Raw genomic sequence first — 20,613 nt, 5'->3', positions numbered from 1 at the left:
CCCCCTATAGTGGATAGGATTTATGACGTGGTTTTGTAATAAATATGACTGTCTTTGCTATTGTCAGTCAGAGCACTCTCGGAGCTTGCAGAGTCCTTTGCATGCCCCATTTGATTATATAAAAAAACCCTTTTAAATCACCCGCATTTGGTCTTGGTCTCATTCCCTCCTGGGGTGTGTCCTTATTGCCTCTCATTGTGGAGAGGGTACTCCCCTGGGGGATGCTTGCTTTCAACACATAGGTGATGACTGGCCATGTTTGGCTACGCTGCCAAGTACCGTCATGGAGATATGCGGAGAATATTGCTAGGAATGGTGAGGTCAGCCTCGGGGGCCGGGGATATGATTTAGTGCCGCCAGGGCAGTTCACCTTAGGGCGATGCAGCAACGGATAGGATTATCACAAGATGGCCGAGCCCTGCTGCCTGATTTTGCATGTGTAAAAGTGAGGTAAACTACGGTAAGGTATATAGGAAATGTTTGTACGATCGATCAACGTATGCTTAAAAACACATGCCCGAACGCTCAGGACAATCATATTTTTGAGCGCACTATTCCTTTAAGAAATTGGTTCTCAAGAGTCTGGACTGCACTAACATCTGAATAGCCCCACAATTCTATCCCAAATCTTGCAATGGAGGCCACTTTACCCTTATACAACTGCAGCAGTGGAGCAATTGGTTTGCCTCTAAACATGGACATGGCCCTGGAAACACCACCTAAAGCCTGTTTGAACTGCTGGGCTTGTTTGGTTACATGGCTGGTAGCTCCAACATTAGAATCTGACCCCAAACAGTCAACGAACTCAACCCTGTGGATAACACTGTTCCTGCAGTGCATGGCCCTAAAATTAATCCTCTGTCTCCCCTTCCAACAAGCCATCACTGCCGACGACCAGATCCAACCCCTCCATAAAGTCAGCATAGTCCGAGATGAGGGCCTGCAGAGATCTTGGTGTACGGGCCATCAGAACAGAACCATCTGTGTACACAAGGAGCCGTACAAAACGACCACTACTAAACGACCATCCATCTTTAGTTCGCCGGGAGAAGATTTTATGAGGTGCATGTGAAGACCATTTATGTATAGGCAAAAGAGTAGGGGTGCCAGACCGCATCCCTGGCGTATCCCCAATTCATCTGGGAAGAAACCCGTGCAGTGACCATTAGTACCATTCCTGACACATGCCTGCGTAGAGTCCTGCAACCTGGCCAGAAGGTTTACCGGGGCCAGAGGGCAGTTCATGGACCTGACCATATCCCACAACTTGGCACGGTTGACTTTATCAAATGCCATGCTCAGATCCATGAACGCCAGATAGATAGGCTCCTCCTTCAAATAAAGTGAGTGTGCGGTCACCAAATGAAGGTTGAGCACCTGCTCAGCCGTACCCAGCCCATGCTGAAATCACAGCTGGACCGTGGAGAAAACCCCACTACGCAGAGCCCAGTCTTCTAGGCGAGCCAAAATTGCACTGCCTAATATCTTAAACAGAAAATCTAGGAGTGATATGGGTCTGTACGAAGCAGGTGAAACCCGAGATCCCATATTGTATATTGGCTGATTACATGGGCCATGAGAGTGGTATGGCCCCACCCACACATATTGCATTAAATCCTTGTGTTAGTACTGGGGCTCAGAGATCTGGAGCCATAACAAATAAGTCACCCGGGACATTATCCGGACCCGGAGCTCAGTTACAACGCTGGCAATCGATGGCCTTCTTTATTTTGTCCACTGAGAAAACAATGCTTGCCTCAGTGCCAATTCCTGCTCAGGCCCCCGACTGCCCCCGATCGCTATCCCATCATGCTCAGCCCCCCTCCCCACACTATACAGGATGGAGAGGTGGTCCATCCAGGCCTTGTCCGATACGTTGTTGATTGGGGTATCCATGTTAAATTTGTAATAGGGGCCCCTCTGGGCAATCTGCCAAAACAATTTTGAGTCATTATCCCTTGCAGCTACCACCCAGACTTTCCATGCTTCTTCCTCAATTGCCCTTTTTCTAGTGGCCAGAGCTTTCTTAATATGAGGCCTAGCACCAATATTGGTAGTTTTAAAAGTTCCTGCACTACTCAGAGCTCTGGTGCACTCATATTCTACCCACGACCCCTTTCTCTGTCCTCCACGTTTACCTGGGGTTCAAGAAAACACCCAGGAGAGCTTGGTCAGCAGGGTTCCAAACTCCTCCAGGATAATATATCTATCCAGATTCCCAGACAGCAGATTCTCAAGTTTGCATGAGCTTGATTGAACTGCCTTTCTTAGTAGATCCTCCTTCTTGTCCTCTCTCCATTTGAGCCTACGACGGTAGTAATCTAGGGACACTTCAAAGGGATACACTTGGCTCAACATGGCCGCCCTTGGCGCCGAGTGGATCTCGAGCTTGATGGGATAATGGTCACTACAGATGTTATGCGCCACACCAAACCCTTTTAGGAGGCCCCAGAGCTCAACTGGGACACAAAAATAGTCGATTGTTGATCTACCCATTGTGGAGGAGAAAGTAACCCTACCTGGAATATCCCCACCCAGTCGCCCATTTACTGGCCGCAGTCCCCAGTCATAGAGAAAGTTCCAAAGGCGCAGCCCTTCCACACAAAGCATCTATCCATCATAATGGGAGGGGACATCTTCTGTGGTGTCATACAGATTGTCAGCAGACCCACACCCCAACACCAGGCACACATTGCCCATGGAGAGATCCTCCAGAACTGTGGCCAACACACCAAGACAGTTCTTACAATGGTGTTTATGGGGGCTGTTATAGAAATTAACTACTAATAGGACCACCTGGCCAGGTCTAGGATTTTAACCACCAATATATATATGGCACTAGGGTTGTCAAAACCACCTGCACACTCTCCAGGTGTGTTTTAACCAAAATGCATAGACCGCCACAGTTTCTCCCTCAATTGTTTCCCTCTGCCAACCTCTGATATGAGACAAAACCATCCAAATTGATCCCATCCTGGGACCATGTTTCTTGGAGTAGTAGAACATCTACTTCGCCAAATGTGGTCTGTGTCTCTAAACAGGCCACCCTTGTTTTTCTTCCAGCCACATTCCATGACAGTAATAACAAGTGCTCTCACCCCACCCCCACACACACAACACTCACATTGGGAGGACACAGAGCAACACTTTTTACCACCGCCTGGGGCTGTCCATGGTGGCATCATTCAATGTCGTCCATATCAGTCAAACAAGCAAATTGGTACTGGGCAAACACGTAAAAAGAAACACTGCCCTCATAGCAGTCACAGTCCCCTCCCTGCAACCCGGACCATATGGGAACTGAGCCTGATGGATGGGAGTCTGATGTGGACCCAGGGGTTCTTTTAAGCGGACACAACCCATGCCCTTCCCATCACCCTGTCCTGGGGGTAGAAGAAATTTAGCAGGACCAACCAAGCCCATAGGGTATTGCTGCGGGTGCCCAGGTTAGACTCCACCACTCTGAGCCATTGATATCAGACGAGGATCTGTGGAACCACCCTGAATGTTTGAGGTAACCCATTGAACTGATTTATTGATCAGGGCCCCACAATGTTCAGTCCACCCAGTTTCCAGAGTTGGTACATTCAATATTATGCAAATTAACAAGGGGGGTCCTGGGAGTCTCTCTGCCAGACATTAGTCCTGGTTACGAGAGACTTACCCAGAGTCATTAGCTCACTATCTTTCACAGAGGAGAAATATCCAAAACATATCAGTCTTTGTCCTGCCCTGGAGCAGTCCAGCACCGAAATGCGAGGCAATTCTCCTCTGAACAAGATTACCAACAGCATCCCCAGACACGTGTTTCGGTCTGGTTGGACCTCATCAGTAGGGCGGAGCTGTGCCTCTAAGAATAATGAGCAAGGGGTCCACGTCTGGATTCCCCTAGTAACTTAGGATGACCCAAAGCTACTTGAATTATGCAAATTAACAAGGGGGTCCTGGAGTCTCTCTGCCAGACATTAGTCCTGGTTACGATAGACTTACCCAGAATCTTTAGCTCATTATCTTTCACAGAGGAGAAATATCCAAAACACATCAGTCTTTGTCCTGCCCTGGGGCAGTCCAGCACCAAAATGCTAGGCAATTCTCCTCTGAACAAGAGTACCAACAGCATCCCGCAGGGCGGAGCTGTGCCTCTCTAAGAATAATGAGCAAGGGGTCCACATCTGGATTCCACTAGTAACTTAGGATGACCCAAAGCTACTTGAATTATGCAAATTAACAAGGGGGGGTCCAGGGAGTCTCTCTGCCAGACATTAGTCCTAATTACGAGAGACTTACATTCAATATTACGCCAATCAATTGTAGAGCCTCCGGCGGCAGCTGAAGGGGAGAAAACCTTAGGTCTGCCTTATCTTGCGCCGGCAGTCGCGCCCCTCTTGTTGAAGCTTCCTCCCTGCGTGGGGTACCCGAAGGTCTTGAGCGCTGAAGTAAAGACGGGGTCGTTCAATCATCGAGGGAAGTGTGCTCTGGCGGGGAGGATGGTTGGAACGGGAATGTATTTCCACAGGAACCACTATGTCTTGGCTCGTAGAATTCTCCACGCTCATCCTCCCTCCTCTTCCCGGATTGGCAAACTACCCAGAGGGTTGACTTGCAGCTCCCAGACCAACCTTATTCCCTGATGGATCGCAATCCAGGCATTGTCTTATCTGGGTGCTTGGGGCCTCAACCTCCTTTTTTTGCGACCTTACGTGGTCATCTAAGATCAGCAAGGTATTCATCATAGAATTCATCAGGGGTAACATTAGTTCACTATTTGGTACCTCGGGCACCCGGCCCTCTTGGCGCGTTCTGTGGTTCAACTATCGACAGGGGAAAAATATCACTGCTCTCATAAGAGCATTGTCTGGGCCAGCCTTGTTCTAGTCACCCTTTATGGGGGATAGAGAAGGTGTTTCTGGTACAACAGCCAGACCAGATGCTGGGTTAGAGGCAGCCAATAAGAAAGACCGTCTCTCATCCGGGGTACTGGTCTGGCTGTTGCTTGAGTGCTTGCTAAGGCGGGCTTGATTGCCATCTCTTACACCCTAATCTGCTCATCCAGTCGTATGACTTTTTGTAAATAGGAATCCAAAGTCTCCCGTTCCGTCCTTAGAAGCCTGTAACGCTGCCGGTGTGCCCTCTGCTAGTGTCACTATGTTCGCCAACAGAGGAAACTTTTCTAAGTTTCTTTGGGCCCTGGATAGCCAAAAGGCTTGTTGACGCTTTGTTTTTCCCCATGGTTAGCACCCCCCTATGGCACAACCACAGAGCCGCTGTGAGACAAAGGTCCCGAGGCCAACAGAATGGCAAAAATATGTCAGTATCAATATCAGTATTTCAGTATATGTCCGGAGCACGCCCGACTGGCTCACTGCACTGCTGTACTCCGTCTCCCCTCACTCCTGACAGATTAATACAATAAAGGTTTTGCCATGGGCCAAGATCCCTTCGCTCATACAGCCACAAAACCACAATGAACAAATAGCGTCGACCGTGGGAGAGCAGCGCTCGCATCCTGTGTTATTAACAGGGAATGGTAGCTCTTACCAGTGATTCTTGGCTAGGCGCAATATACCTCCATGAGCAGATTTCCTCCTCATTTGTTTCTCCGCCACTCGTAACACAACCCCAACGGTTTCTTCGTTAATAGGTTTGAAGTGGTCCAGTGTTGTGGGGGTTGATGGTGCGCTGGTTTCTGCTGGTTCCAGAGTTGTGTTTTTTGTGTGTCGATGGTGTGTTGAATTGTTTCAGTTTTTGTTCTTAGGTGGTTTGTGATGTTGTCGCATAGTTATTGCAATGGTACAACACATTTGTGGCACGATGTTGGGTTTTTGATTTCCTTGATGATTTTGAATAGTTATTTTTGTGGGTTTGTTGTCGATTGGATTCTTGTGGTGTGGTATGCTTTTTTAATTCGGCATTATCATTTTATTATTTGCCTATGTGGATAGCCCCTGCGCCCAGACTGTGCGGTTAAATCTCCAGCTGGGACAAATCCGCTCACCATCCTTCTGATGTTGATAAATTAGGTACCCTTCAATTGGGTAATATTAAGTTACTATTGCTGCACTTTAAAGTAGAAGGAATTTGTAAACGAATGGCCTGATATTATGATTTGCCTAAATATGTTTTAAAGTGATCTGTGCTATGAAGACATGTTTTTTTTATCATAGTTGAACATTCTATCTAGAACCCTGTGTGTAACTAAAACAAATACATATGTACTTATTGTGTCCAGGTTTCCTCAATGACGACTCGTGCTAAAGCCGCAAATTGAAACGTGTATTTCAACAGGCTTCCTGAACTAAGACAAATCCATAAATTGTATCCCTTTCGGAGCTTTCAGGCATCATTTAACTCTTCATCCCAGCCAAACAAAATCACAGTAACTGACTCCTAGCATGAAAGCTTAACAACAAACTAGTAAAGGACACAACGAAGACTAATAAAGATAACGCGTAGCCCAAGCTAAGAAGCAATGTACAATGGCTGCAGTCCTGGAAGAGAGCAACATGACTAACTTAAAACCTGCTCACAAATGTTCCGTTAGGCGGGCCCATTTGGCTGAATTAATCCATTGCCTGACACCGCTCTCTTTGCTTTTTCAGTTCAGTACATCATAACAGATTCACGCTGCCCAGATAAAGGAGAACCTATTCCATCTGATGTCCTGCTTTGTGTAATCTCCATCAGGATGAGCTGTGAGACTGTTCCAAAGCCTGATACAGAAATGTCCTGAGCCCAGGCTCTTTGCGAAAGCATCCCCTTGCTTCGACCCACTCTACCTTCTGACTAGCCCTGTCTCCCAGCTTCTCTGGAGGGGTCTGATTGCATTGCGTGTGAAGCATGATACAAACATTGGATATATATTGTGAGAAGGTGTCTCACCTACTAGTCCCAGGGGATCTGTCATCCAGGTGGCCAAGACACAGCCATCAGTGTTGGATCCAGTTCCTGGGGGTGAAACATTGCGAGAGGATCACCTGGGTGAGGGGTCTTCGGGAAGTGGGAGTGGGACACCGGATGGTAAGACTGGGTATCCCCTTCCTGTAACACCTTTACCCAATCCTACCTGGTAGGATATTTAGGAACTCTAGCCCCCACTTTTGCAACACAAACACTTTCACAGAGACAGCCCACTATGAGAGGAAACAGACTAACACCCGAGTAGTATACCTGACTTGTCCCAATACAATGGTCAGGCTAGGTCAGGCAAATAATTACTGACCACTCACACCTGACTTCCATTACGCTTCCCCACACAGAGAAAAGGTGCAGCACAAGAGCACACTCTGAGGCAAAGCACACAAGGAAACTGCAGTTTCAAGACGGCAGCCGAACGAGAGAAGAAATACAGCAAAACAGAAGGAGATCGCAAGGAGGGCAGTTCCCTTGACCTGTTCGACAAGGAACCGTTACTTTCTAGAAACCTCGAGAATAGAAAGCGCAAGACCAAGAAACCAGGCTGAAGAATCCTGTATTGTGTGTCGGAGATACACGGGACCCACCCACATCACTAATCAAGGTGGGGAGAAGCAGCAGCCTCCGTGGCACCGACCTTAGGTCCACAAAAAAAGCAGCATCAGTGAAACCAACAGTCGTTGAGCTGGGAAGACTGATACAAGACCGGTCTGTGTTGAAGCCAAGGTTACAAGCAACAACCTTGTATGGCGAGCCTAGGTACGAACATTGTTAAAACGCGTGTGATAAGAGACGCAAGTAAAGTCGAACTGCTGATGAGTGATGGAACTTTAAAAGCAAGATATAATACCTTTGGCAGAGTGGTCCGGCACCGCTTAAGGTATCCAGCTGAAAAGTGGCAAAAGTGAAAGTGAGAAAAAGGTTATAGTAAGAAGAGAACAAGTAATTGTGAATCAAAGTGGTCCCGCGACGGGTTAAGTAAAATCCCACGCACAGTCAAAAGTCTTCGATTTTGATGAAGTAGAAAAAGTTTGAAAAAGTAGATCAATTTGGTCTGAGCCCAGCGTCGGGGGACCCGGGGTGACATTAAATCACCCGAGAAGTTGTATATGTGAAATCCTAAGAAGAAAGGAACTTTGTTGTGGTGCATCAGGCCCTCTGAAATAAGAGACTTTGAATGGCAAAGAGACTTTGGCACAGAAGGCCCTGATGTTGAGGTTTGGACTGCATCCTCGTGCTAGAGAAGCCAGAGAGTGTGCTAAGCTCATGTGTGCTGCCTTGTCCCGTGCTGAAAACGTGGGGAAGGATAGGCAACGGCTTGAATATCCTGACATATCATTTCTTGAACACTTTTCTTTTGCATAACATTGTTTCCACACTATTTGTATTTAGAAGTAAGAATTGGCAAAAGGTTTATTAGTATAGGCCCTTTTATTTTGACAGACTCGACTAGGACAGCATTATTATTATTTGATGGTCGTAGCTTGCTCCCTTCTTTAGATTTATGATTAGATGTGTGTTTTTCAAACCCAATTGAAGTTCAATAAACATGCTTGAACTGTGATCACTTGTGGCTGTCTTACTGTTTGATACCATGCCTTCCTTACAATATACAACATAATTTCCTGTAAAATACCTAATTAGTCGGGTTATAATTATATTTCCGCTGACCACTTCCAGACCTCCTTTAGCTATTCAAAAATGCTGATAATAGCAACAGCAAATTTAAATGTGCTCTTTTCAAGATTTCAGAAATGTTTACTTATAAGCACTAGGTGGCTTTCTATTTCTAACCTCTGTTTGTGTTTTCCAGCCACACCGACTTTCTATAACGTTCATGAGAAGAAGAATTGCGTGTTTTTGGCCAGTCCAATGTCATTGAGTGACCTTGAGGGTGTATGTTTTTGTTTCAGATTTCCGTTGCATTCGCAGACGTCACAATGTCCTTCTCGCTAAAGGAATGGCTGAACTTGGAAGAGGGGGAGAAAGCGCTTTATAAGAAGGTGATCACGGAGATCCATGAAACTATGAGCTTAAAGGGTAGGCAATGTCGTGGCCCTTATTTGACTTGTGTTGCATTGTTTTAGTCTATGAACTGCTCTAATTAATACGTTAATCTTGGTCTCTCAGCACAGGAGCAGGATTCAGAACTGTGTTGCTCTCGGTTGTCCATCCAAGACAAACGCGTTGCCTTTGAGCTATCCTCCGGCCCCCAGTCTAATAGGAATGCAAATAACCTACTGTCGTCTTTACATCTGATTTGGTCCTTTTCCGCAGACGTATTTCACTTCTTTTGCACTCACCTCTCCCCCCACCCACCACTACCCCCTCAATATGTTTAGGCCTCTGCCATTCTAAGATCCTTCTTGGATTGAGCTGATCACGCCTCTTCGCTACTTGTCAAGCGTCCCCTTTGTTCTGCACTGTGAGTCTGCACTGAGAGTCTACAAGGCCTACAGAAGGAGTGCACAACCACCTTTATCTAAACATCCCCAAAGTGATGAAGGGTTGTGTTAAGCTAAATGGACTGATGTGTATATGGACTCTCCTCACCATGTAATCCAGAAAAAAGAACAAAAGTTTTCAATAAATGAGCACATTCCAATTACAAGAAAGAACATAGCTTTATTGATCAATCAGCTGGTAGAAAAAACAAACTGAAATCTCCGTCGAACTGTACAGGGCAAGCATTTCTCAACCTGCCCCTAACGGATGGTACATTTTAAGGAGATGAAACGCACATTTTCATGATTCACATTTGTTTTGGGGGCTGTTATAACATGGTGATTGGGCACTCGCCCTCAGGCCCAAAAGGAATGCCATACATTGTCCACTGGGTTTGGACGCCCCATTTCTTGGAACACAAAGCATACCGCCCTTTCATGAAACTGTAACGCTACACAACCTGCCCCTAATAACATCAACATGTGCTGACCAACAAAAACTCTACATTCTCATTGGCTGGCACCCATCAATATGCGAGGGATAACCAGCTCGATATTAATTGGACATTCGGGTTGAAGACAGGGCAAGCAAACATATACCACCGAGTCTGACCAATGAGGAGCAGCGCGGACATCAGTGAGGTCAAGAATATTGCGGCACACTCATTCCCGTCCCTCTGATTGGATCTCTCTGCTCCTTGCTCCCTGTGAACCGCTGCACCTGTTCGGCCACACTACGTCCCCAACTCCCTTCTCCCTGCCAACTGTGCTTGAAAAAGCATACAAGGCACTGTTGCTGGATTCTAATTTACTGTATTTAATTTGTTTTTACCCTGGTAATCTTGTCTGGGATCCATGGCACTGTCGCCTTCACATTATCAGCTGAGAACACTCCGGTTTGGAGTACGCTTCCTTTCCAGTGAGTAAGAACTCCCTTCGCAACAATCAATTCGATACTGTCTGACATCTGCTGCCATCTTTACCTTCACTACTCTAGAATTCTGCTCACTGTAAAATTCAAACACAGCTATAATAAAGCTTGCAACCTTAAATATGGCTGATTAAAAAAAGCATTTCTACTACAGGCCTACAAAAACATGGCCGCCCTATTGTTCACATATTAATGCTTACACCTCTACCTAACACTAAATCTATATATTGAGCAAATCTCCATCTCTGCCCCTTTTTGTCTACCCCTATAGAAGTGCTTCAACCCCTTACTCTTGCCCCCAATTCTCTTGCTCTTGTGGTTTCCTGGGCAGTGCCAGCTCTCTGGCTTGTGACACACTTTGTGTACCCTAAACACGGTGTGACGCTTTGTCAGAAAACCGCACCGCAACATTCTTCCCCAGCACCTTCACAACCCTTACCTATCGTAGACATACCTTTCTCTAGTATAGATATGGATGTTATAGGACCACTTGAAGCATCTAGAGTGGGGAATAAATATATCCTTGTTATCCTTAATTATGCAACCTGGTAGCCTGAGGCTTTCCTTGTGCGTAACTACACATCCCAACAGATATTAAAACACCTTATCCCTTTCCTATCACAGGTAGGCTTCCTCAAGGAAGTTCTGGCAGATCAAGGCCATTTAACTATGGTACTGCCCAACCTCACCATAGAAATAAGACCCAGATCTATCCAATGAATGTGTTGATGGAGTGAGGAGAAGACCCTGTAGAACAAACCTTGGTTGTAAGGTCTAGTCTTCCATCCGAAGAATCTGAGAATTATGGACTCACCCCTTCAGACCTCCGATCTTTTCCACAAAAAGACATACAAGACCTAATAAATACCTTCCCTGGTGTCTTTAATGCAGAACCACAAAGAGTGAAAAAAGGTCTTCTATTCCATCTGCACTCCTTCCTGAAAGGTCATCAACTTAAAACCCTATAGGATTCTGGAAATCCAGAAAGAAAGAGTAATTCAGGAGGTGGAAAAGATGCTGTCTTCAGATATCATCAAACCCTCTCAGAGTCCCTGGTCATAACCAATAGTCCTGGTGGCTAAACCAGATCAATCGCAGAGATTATGCATTGACTTTAGAGAACGCATTGCAATATCTTGGTTCGACAACTATCCCATCCACAGGATAGATGTGTTGATAGATCGACTGGGAAATGCAGTATGTCTTTCCACAATTTATCTCACCAACAGCTATTGGCGGATGCCCTTTTCGACTTCACGTAGCCCTGGAAACTTTTCAGAGAGGAATGGACCAATTCCTTCGTCCCTTTTGTGGCGCCTACTTGGATGATATTTTATCCATGGTAAAACTTGGGGAGTACATATTGTCCACCTACATAAGGAGGACAAGCAGGTCTCACGGCAAACCTCAAAAAGCACCATCTTGCATAGTCTGCAGTACGTTATCTAGGGTTCTCTGTAGGAAATGGCTTGGTCCAATTGCAAACGAAAAAAGTCTGGCGTGTCCAGGAATCCCCAATACCTAAAACAAAGCGGGATTTAAGAGCCTTTCTAGGGTTTGTTGCGTACTATATAAGGTTTATACCCAACAATTCCACCATCAATGCCTTTAAAGGAAGATGATTCAGATTGATCACTGATCAAGCACCTCTTGGTTAGGCATCCATAAAGACGCAAACCCCAGTGTCATGCGCTGGTTCCTCGATCTTCAACCGTTCTACTTATCTGTTGAGCACAAAAAAGGGAAAGGATCAAGGCAATATTGATTTCCTGTCTCGATTTCCCATAGAAGATGATGAAACCAGCAACATTCGGGAAAGGTTGTCTGATGAATCCCTTGATGTCATCACTTCTTCTCCAGAGGGGGACCCTTCCCATGGGGCCTGGGAGGTGAGGGCGCTACTAAATAGTCCCCCTCAGGGTGGTATTCAGCGGGAGGATCCCATGGGAGGAGACCCCCCTCCATGGGAGAATGGAAGACTATCAAGGGAGAACGCGCTATATTAACCTCCATGACACCATGCATTGCTCACCCAACAACCCTGATGGGGCCGAAGCACCCCCACCTTCTATTTCTTCTCTTTTTTCTATGAGATAGACATTACTGTGATGCGGAAGAGTGAGGAAAGAGTGAGAATAAATGGCTCCAGAAATACTGACCTGAAGAAGAGCAGGGCAATGAAGAGCCCCACGCAAAACCAAGACCAACATACTAGGTTTCCGGAATTCGAAAGACGGATTATAATCAAAACTGACGAAGGACTCTCCTCATGGTCAGTTCTACCCCAGGGGAGCATCGAGCTGGGGTGCTAAACCGCACAGAGAGAATGCGCCCCAGACTCTGATGCCAGGAGATGGGGAACCGCATCCGAGAAGGCTGAACGGAGCAAGTGCTCACCTGAAGTCTGGGAACCCTGACGTCTGGTGGCAGGAAGGAAGCCATAGGAGTGGCCATGCGAGACCCGGTGTACGGGGAGAAACCAGTGTGGCGGATGCACCGAGAGCAGACTCGAGAGCCCAGGGGAAGACAGAGAAGCTTTCTGGTGTTGCAGAGGACCGGGACCCCCTGTCATGATCACTGCTTCCAAGGAGCCAGGACCAGCCCAACGTCCTTGGAAGCAGGCCCCTAACCCTGATCCTAGGCACCAGCCGGTCCCCACAGGGACCTTCTGGACCTTGTCCTGGCGCTGGTGGCACCAGGCTCATCAGAAGCATCGGTCCAGGCACTGGAAGCGCCGGGCTCATCATTGGTGTGAAGGTGCTTGGGTGGACTTACCTGTGGCAGACCATGCTGCTTACTTGCCAGACTCTTAGAAGTCCTCGGTGAACTGGGACTACTTTCTTACCTGGGTGGGGCAGCTCCACTCCCTGGATACAGCCCTGGAACTCTTCTGGAAGCAGGAACTCTTTTCTTACTTAGGCGGGGCCGTGGAAGGAGACGCCTCATCACTCCAAGGCTATTTAAACCACACCCGATTGATGAAACGTGCTTCGCGTTATTCTGCATCTGCAGCAGAACGCTCACCGAGTCTGTTCCAGCATTTCTTCTTGGGATCCTGAACCTGCAAGAATTATACTTACCATTCCTGTACCCGAGCAACATCAGCACCTGCAAAAGACCAGAAACAACAGGTTAGCAGAACGAACTTTCACATGCAGTGCTTGCTTACCTGATCCTTCGGCAGCGGCCGTGTCTAACGCTGCACCTCCGCCGGCAAAGATAAACAGTATTATCATACTTACTGGCACGCTGTGCACTCCAGATTCTTCACGCTGCATCTGCACCTGCAAAGATAAACAGCATTATTCTACTTACTGGCACGCAGTGCATTCCGGATTCTTCACGCCGCATCTTCACCTGCAAAGACAACAGCAGTGTCACACTTACCGGCACGTGGCGAATTCCGGATTTCTTCATTCTGCATCGTCTCCTGCAAAGACAAAGAAAGAGACAGTAAGAGCGCTGCCATACTTACGCAACTCCAGGCGCTTCAGTGCCACGCCTAAAAGACTATAAAGACTAAAGGTGTCCAGAAACTTACCGGTCGTGCAGTCAACGACGGTACCCATCCTCTGAAGTCAAGAGGCCCACGTTTCACCAGTGAAGGAACTGGCAACGGCACCCTGCACTAGACGCAGATGGAGAGCCCAGCATTCACCTATCTAAGGTGAGCACGTTGTCCTGGGAGGGGGGTTCAATGGTCAAGCTGGGAGGAGAGAGATAGGGACATTCAGCAACCCAGACCTTTAATCCCCATATTATTTCACCTGCAGAAACCTCACCCTTCGAGTTCGACACACAGTGCGGAGAGGGTCGACCCCAGAAGCCAACCGAATCCTGCACATCACGTTTCGTGTTACAGACACCTTCCTGCCAAGACCCGTGCCTCCGTGGGAATCAGGTGAGCGTTACAGAACGCGAAGCCGACCACTAAACTCCTACCCAGGCGCAATGGAAACTTCAGATACTGATCAACTAGCCCAGTTGCTTGGGGAATTAAGAGCAGAAGTACATGCAGCTCGCCAGGAAACGAGCTCTCTAAGAAGAGAACTGATAATTTCTAAGGAGCGAACAGAGGACCTTGCTAGGCAGTTGTTACAAACGCAGGCAGGACAGACACCTTTGCCCGTTCCAGGAGGAAGTTACCCTTCTGCCTCAGCTTCAAATCCAGTGCAAATCAATCTGCCCGGTAATGTGCCCTTGGCTCCGCCCGAACGCTTTGCTGGTGATCCAAAGAAATTCGCAGTGTTCATCAACCAGTGCCGCCTGCACTTCTTATGTCGACCAGCTGCATTCCCAACTGACCAGGCCAAGGTGGCTTTTGTGCTTTCTTATCTCAGTGGCAGCGCGGCAGATTGGTCGATCCCTTTAGTCACCCAGGATGATCCGGTTTTACACGATTTTCAAGCCTTCCAGGCCAGCATGGAGGAACTGTTCGCAAGACATGCACAAGGGCAGGCCTTGGACAATGAACTTCTCTCATTAAGACAGGGTAACCAAGACCTCTTGACTTATATAGCCTCTTTCAATAGACTCATAGTGGAAACACAATGGCCCGAGGACAAGAGAATAACGCTTTTCTACAGAGGTCTGCGTGGAGAGCTCAAGGATGTGCTAGCGCAGGTTGTGAATCCTCCACAAGGATGTTCAGACTATATTGACTTAGTTGTCCAACTAGACCATAGACTACAGAACAGGAAGGCAGATCGCTCCAGATTTGATACCCGAGTGTTTTCCAAACCACAGACCTCGAATAAGGGAGCTGACACTGCGGAACCCATGCAAATAGGGGGCATGAGAGGACCTTTAACCCAGAAAGAGCGGGAAAGAAGAAGGCAGCTGCAATTATGCCTCTATTGCGGTAATTCAGGACACTTTCTTCGGGACTGTCCCGTGAAACCAGCTAAGAAGACTGTAGGAGCCGCGGATACCTGTACCACAAATTCTGAGCAGGGAAACGACCTCGCCCGACAAGAGTAGAGGTCCTCTTGCCGAGCGTTAAGATCTGTCCCGTGACCTCGCATTTCGTGATACCCATGGTCCTCATTAGTCCTGAACGTCCGGATCGTTTGCACGCAATTGAAGCTTACATTGACAGCGGAGCAATCGGTAACTATGTGGACCGTGAAATGGTGTCAAGGATGAATCTACCCCTTGTCCCTAAGGCAGTAAAAGACGTCATCACTACTGTGGATGGCAAGGAGATAGCCTCCGGACCAGTAACGCATGCCACCCAAGAAGTGACGCTGTTGAGTCATAATGGACACCGGGAGAGAATAGTGTTCGATGTAATTAAGGCCCCTCAGTTCCAGATCATTCTGGGAATCCCTTGGTTGGAGAAGCACAATCCCCAGATTGATTGGCGAGCAAAGACGGTTCAGTTTCCAGAGTGTTCTACCACGTGTTATCCTCGACCTGATGTTTCACTGGCAGCGATCTCTTCTGAGGAGATTCTCAAATTACCTCCCGAATACCAGGAGTTCCAAGACGTCTTCCAGAAGGATCAAGCTAACACCCTACCCCCTCATAGGTCTTACGACTGTCAAATAGATCTGATACCTGGAACAGCTCCTCCTTGCAGCAGGATCTATGCCCTCACCGAGCCAGAGAACCTTCACCTCAGACAGTACCTGGACCAATACCTAGCTAACGGGTTTATCCGTCCTCCCAAATCTCCAGCTTCATCGGCTTTGTTCTTCGTTCCGAAAAAGGAAGGAGACCTTAGAACTTGCATAGATTACCGCGCCCTGAATCAGATCACTGTTAAAAACAGATACCCGTTACCTTTGATCCCTGAACTCCTGGACCAAGTCAAAGACGCCCGTATATACACAAAGCTGGATCTCAGAGGAGCCTACCACTTGGTAAGGATCAAAGAGGGCGATGAATGGAAAACGGCCTTCCGCACCAAGTACGGGCTATTCGAATATCAAGTGATGCCCTTTGGACTGTGTAATGCTCCTGCTGCTTTCCAATATTTTATGAACGATGTCCTTAGGGAACTCATTGACGTGTGTGTAGTTGTCTACATTGACGACATCCTCGTCTATTCATCATCGGAAGAAGAACATCAGAGACATGTTAAAAAGGTTCTCGAGAGATTGCGTCAACATAGTCTTTTTGCTAAACTTGAGAAATGCGTCTTCAACGCAACAGAAGTCGAGTTCCTGGGATTCATATTGTCACCTAATGGAGTCCATATGCATTCAAAGAAGGTTGATGCAATTATCAAGTGGCCATCACCAACCTCTGTAAAAGGAGTTCAAAGCATGTTAGGATTCGCTAACTTTTACCGCAGATTCATCCCTGAATTTTCCCGGATAGTCCAGCCCATCACCGCTCTGTTGAAAAAGAACAAACGTTTTGAGTGGTCTTCTGAAGCGGAACAAGCTTTTCAAGACTTAAAAGCTAAATTCATTTCTGCACCTGTTTTAAAACATCCTCGTCCAGAACTTCCTTACATCATGGAAACGGATGCTTCTAGTCTTGCTATGGGAGCAGTGTTATCACAAAGAGATTCGGTCACAAACCAACTACATCCGGTTGCCTTTTGGTCCCGCAAGTTTTCGCCTCCTGAGATCAACTATTCAATTACGGACAAGGAACTTTTGGCCATCAGATCGGCCTTTAAAGCCTGGCGGCATTATCTTCTAGGAGCCAGACACAAAGTCACCGTAATGACTGACCACCGCAATCTACAATACCTAAAGACAGCCAAAGCTCAGTCTTCCAGACAACTTCGCTGGGCTCTGTTCCTGGCAGAATTTGACTTTATAATTACTTATCGACCAGGTAGTAAGAACGGAAAGGCGGATGCCCTCTCCCGGATGGGAGTAGATGAACAGTTGATCAATCCAGATCCAATACCCATAATCCCAGAACAAAGGATTTTGGGCTTGGTCAGCACTCAATGTTTTGAAGACATCAAGAACACGGTGAAATCGCTCCTAACTCCGACCGATTTGCAGGACTGGCAATTAAAGGGAAAAGAGTTCTCAGTAGATCAAGACCTACCATATTTCCGAGGACGATTGCACTTGCCCTGTGAGAGACTACAAAAACAAGTAATCTCCGGTTATCATGATTCTCTAATGGAGGGGCACCCTGGCATTACCAAAACCATGGAAAAGATTAAAAGAAATTTCTGGTGGCCATCGTGGAAAAGGGATATTAGAGACTTTGTAATCTCCTGTGGTGTGTGTGCCCAGAATAAAAGTCAAAAGCAAAAACCAGCCGGCCTATTACAGCCACTTGACATCCCTCCCTGTCCATGGCATACCCTGTCCATGGATTTTATCACGGATTTACCTCCATGCTTGGGATATACTACCATTTTAGTAGTCGTGGATCTATTCTCGAAAATGGCGCACTTCATACCCTTGAAGGGTCTGCCTTCAGCCTCAGTATTGGCCCGGGAATTCTTGGCGAACATCGTTCGCTTACACGGTTTTCCTTCGGTTTTAGTCTCCGATAGGGGAAGTCAATTCATCTCCCACTTCTGGCGCAGTTGCTGTCGTCTAGCCCAAGTTGATGTAAGACTTTCAACCAGTCACCATCCCCAAACGGACAGACAAACCGAAAGGACAAACCAGACACTAGAACAATATCTACGCTGCATGCTCCAACAAACAGAAAACCCCTGGAAGGACATTCTTTGGATCGCTGAATACGCGTACAACAATTCGACTCATTCTGGAACCGGGAAGACTCCTTTTTTCCTATTATATGGACACCATCCTAGAACCTCCAACCTGGATCCTCCCCAAGAAATTGAAGCACCTGCTGTGGATCACTTGCATTCGGAGATTACCTGTGCTTTTAAGGAAGCCACTGCCCATCTGCAAAGAGCTAAAGCTCAATTCAAAAAGGCAGCCGATCGGCACCGTAAAGAGGCCCTCACTACGCTGTAGGAGATCAAGTCTGGTTATCCACAAAGCACCTTCCTTTAAAAGGACCCTGCACTTTCATTCCGAGATACCTTGGGCCCTACCTCATATCTGCCATAATCAATCCGGTGGCTGCCAAACTGGAATTACCTACGCATATGACAATACATCCTGTATTCCATGTCTCCTTATTAAAACCAGTACAACCAGAAACCCGATTGACTGAACTCCCAGAACCCGTTTTGGTAGACGGAGAACTCGAATTTGAAGTAAAGAACATCCTAGACTCCAAGATTTCCAGGTCTAAATTATACTATCTGGTTGATTGGAAAGGATACGGTCCCCAGGAAAGGTCGTGGGAACCCTCAGAACACGTCCACGCACCTCGTCTGGTCAAGAGATTCCATCTGAATCACCCCGACAAGCCAAAGCCCCCGGAGAAGACACACTTAGGAGGGGCCTTGAGGGGGGATACTGTCATGATCACTGCTTCCAAGGAGCCAGGACCAGCCCAACGTCCTTGGAAGCAGGCCCCTAACCCTGATCCTAGGCACCAGCCGGTCCCCACAGGGACCTTCTGGACCTTGTCCTGGCGCCGGTGGCACCAGGCTCATCAGAAGCATCGGTCCCGGCACTGGAAGCGCCGGGCTCATCATTGGTGTGAAGGTGCTTGGGTGGACTTACCTGCGGCAGACCATGCTGCTTACTTGCCAGACTCTTAGAAGTCCTCGGTGAACTGGGACTACTTTCTTACCTGGGTGGGGCAGCTCCACTCCCTGGATATAGCACTGGAACTCTTCTGGAAGCAGGAACTCTTTTCTTACTTAGGCGGGGCCGTGGAAGGAGACGCCTCATCACTCCAAGGCTATTTAAACCACACCCGATTGATGAAACGTGCTTCGCGTTATTCTGCATCTGCAGCAGAACGCTCACCGAGTCTGTTCCAGCATTTCTTCTTGGGATCCTGAACCTGCAAGAATTATACTTACCATTCCTGTACCCGAGCAACATCAGCACCTGCAAAAGACCAGAAACAACAGGTTAGCAGAACGAACTTTCACACGCAGTGCTTGCTTACCTGATCCTTCGGCAGCGGCCGTGTCTAACGCTGCACCTCCGCCGGCAAAGATAAACAGTATTATCATACTTACTGGCACGCTGTGCACTCCAGATTCTTCACGCTGCATCTGCACCTGCAAAGATAAACAGCATTATTCTACTTACTGGCACGCAGTGCATTCCGGATTCTTCACGCCGCATCTTCACCTGCAAAGACAACAGCAGTGTCACACTTACCGGCACGTGGCGAATTCCGGATTTCTTCATTCTGCATCGTCTCCTGCAAAGACAAAGAAAGAGACAGTAAGAGCGCTGCCATACTTACGCAACTCCAGGCGCTTCAGTGCCACGCCTAAAAGACTATAAAGACTAAAGGTGTCCAGAAACTTACCGGTCGTGCAGTCAACGACGGTACCCATCCTCTGAAGTCAAGAGGCCCACGTTTCACCAGTGAAGGAACTGGCAACGGCACCCTGCACTAGACGCAGATGGAGAGCCCAGCATTCACCTATCTAAGGTGAGCACGTTGTCCTGGGAGGGGGGTTCAACGGTCAAGCTGGGAGGAGAGAGATAGGGACATTCAGCAACCCAGACCTTTAATCCCCATATTATTTCACCTGCAGAAACCTCACCCTTCGAGTTCGACACACAGTGCGGAGAGGGTCGACCCCAGAAGCCAACCGAATCCTGCACATCACGTTTCGTGTTACAGACACCTTCCTGCCAAGACCCGCGCCTCCGTGGGAATCAGGTGAGCGTTACACCCCCACGGGCCAAGTTAGAAGGTACCTAGAGAAGGTCCAGAAATGCACTGTGAAACCTTAGCGGCTTTTTGTCTGGAGGAAGCACAGCACCAACTTCGTCGTCCCATTGGGACCAAACAGAGAAGGGAAACATACTAGTTTAGGGCGCGCCCCAAACAAACCAGAAGAGAGAGAAGGGTCTGGGATCCGAATGTTACAATGTTTAAAGAATCATACATGCAAGATAATGCCTGGCAGGATAATGAACCAGGCCTGTGAAAGAGAAATTTTAAAGGGGGCTGGGACCCAAATAACGAGAAGAGAAGACCAGGAGAATAGAGAGCTCTCCTTTGGCAAGGGTCAGAAGAAGACCAACAGAAAAGAGAGACATTCTTTATTCAAAGTCAAGAGCAGACCAGGGCAAGAGAGGGATTTACTTTGGCAAAAGTCGAGAGAAGACCAGAAGAGGAAAGATATATCCTCTGACAAAAATCCCGATATCGTTGTGACTGTTGACCGAGAGCCTGGAACAGGCTTGGGGAAGGGAGATACCTTTCTCATCTTGGTGAAGCTGCAAAGAGTTGCCTGGGAAGGCCTGGGGAAGGGAGACTGTAGCATTCTTAATGAGGTAGGGAGAG

The 20,613-nt window shown here is 47.6% G+C and overlaps 1 protein-coding gene across 4 annotated transcripts in view; it reads left to right on the top strand.

Annotated features, from left to right (window-relative positions):
- LOC138452994 (zinc finger protein 793-like) overlaps positions 1-20,613 on the top strand; it is a 404,979-nt gene that overhangs the window by 166,136 nt on the left and 218,230 nt on the right. For all 4 annotated transcript variants that reach the window (XR_011260346.1, XM_069605395.1, XM_069605396.1 and 1 more), the window contains exon 3: positions 8,826-8,952. Coding sequence is in view for 3 of the 4 variants with exons in the window: in XM_069605395.1 (XP_069461496.1) it covers positions 8,826-8,952 (127 nt within the window). In the remaining variant the exon portion in view is untranslated. The remainder of the gene's footprint in view (positions 1-8,825; positions 8,953-20,613) is intronic.

The sequence above is a fragment of the Ambystoma mexicanum genome, chromosome 4p (genome assembly GCF_040938575.1).
Source record: "Ambystoma mexicanum isolate Mex_15411 chromosome 4p, UKY_AmexF1_1, whole genome shotgun sequence".
Classification (NCBI taxonomy): Eukaryota; Metazoa; Chordata; class Amphibia; order Caudata; family Ambystomatidae; genus Ambystoma; species Ambystoma mexicanum.
Note: the sequence above shows the minus strand (reverse complement) of the source record. Positions and strands in the feature narration are given on the sequence as shown.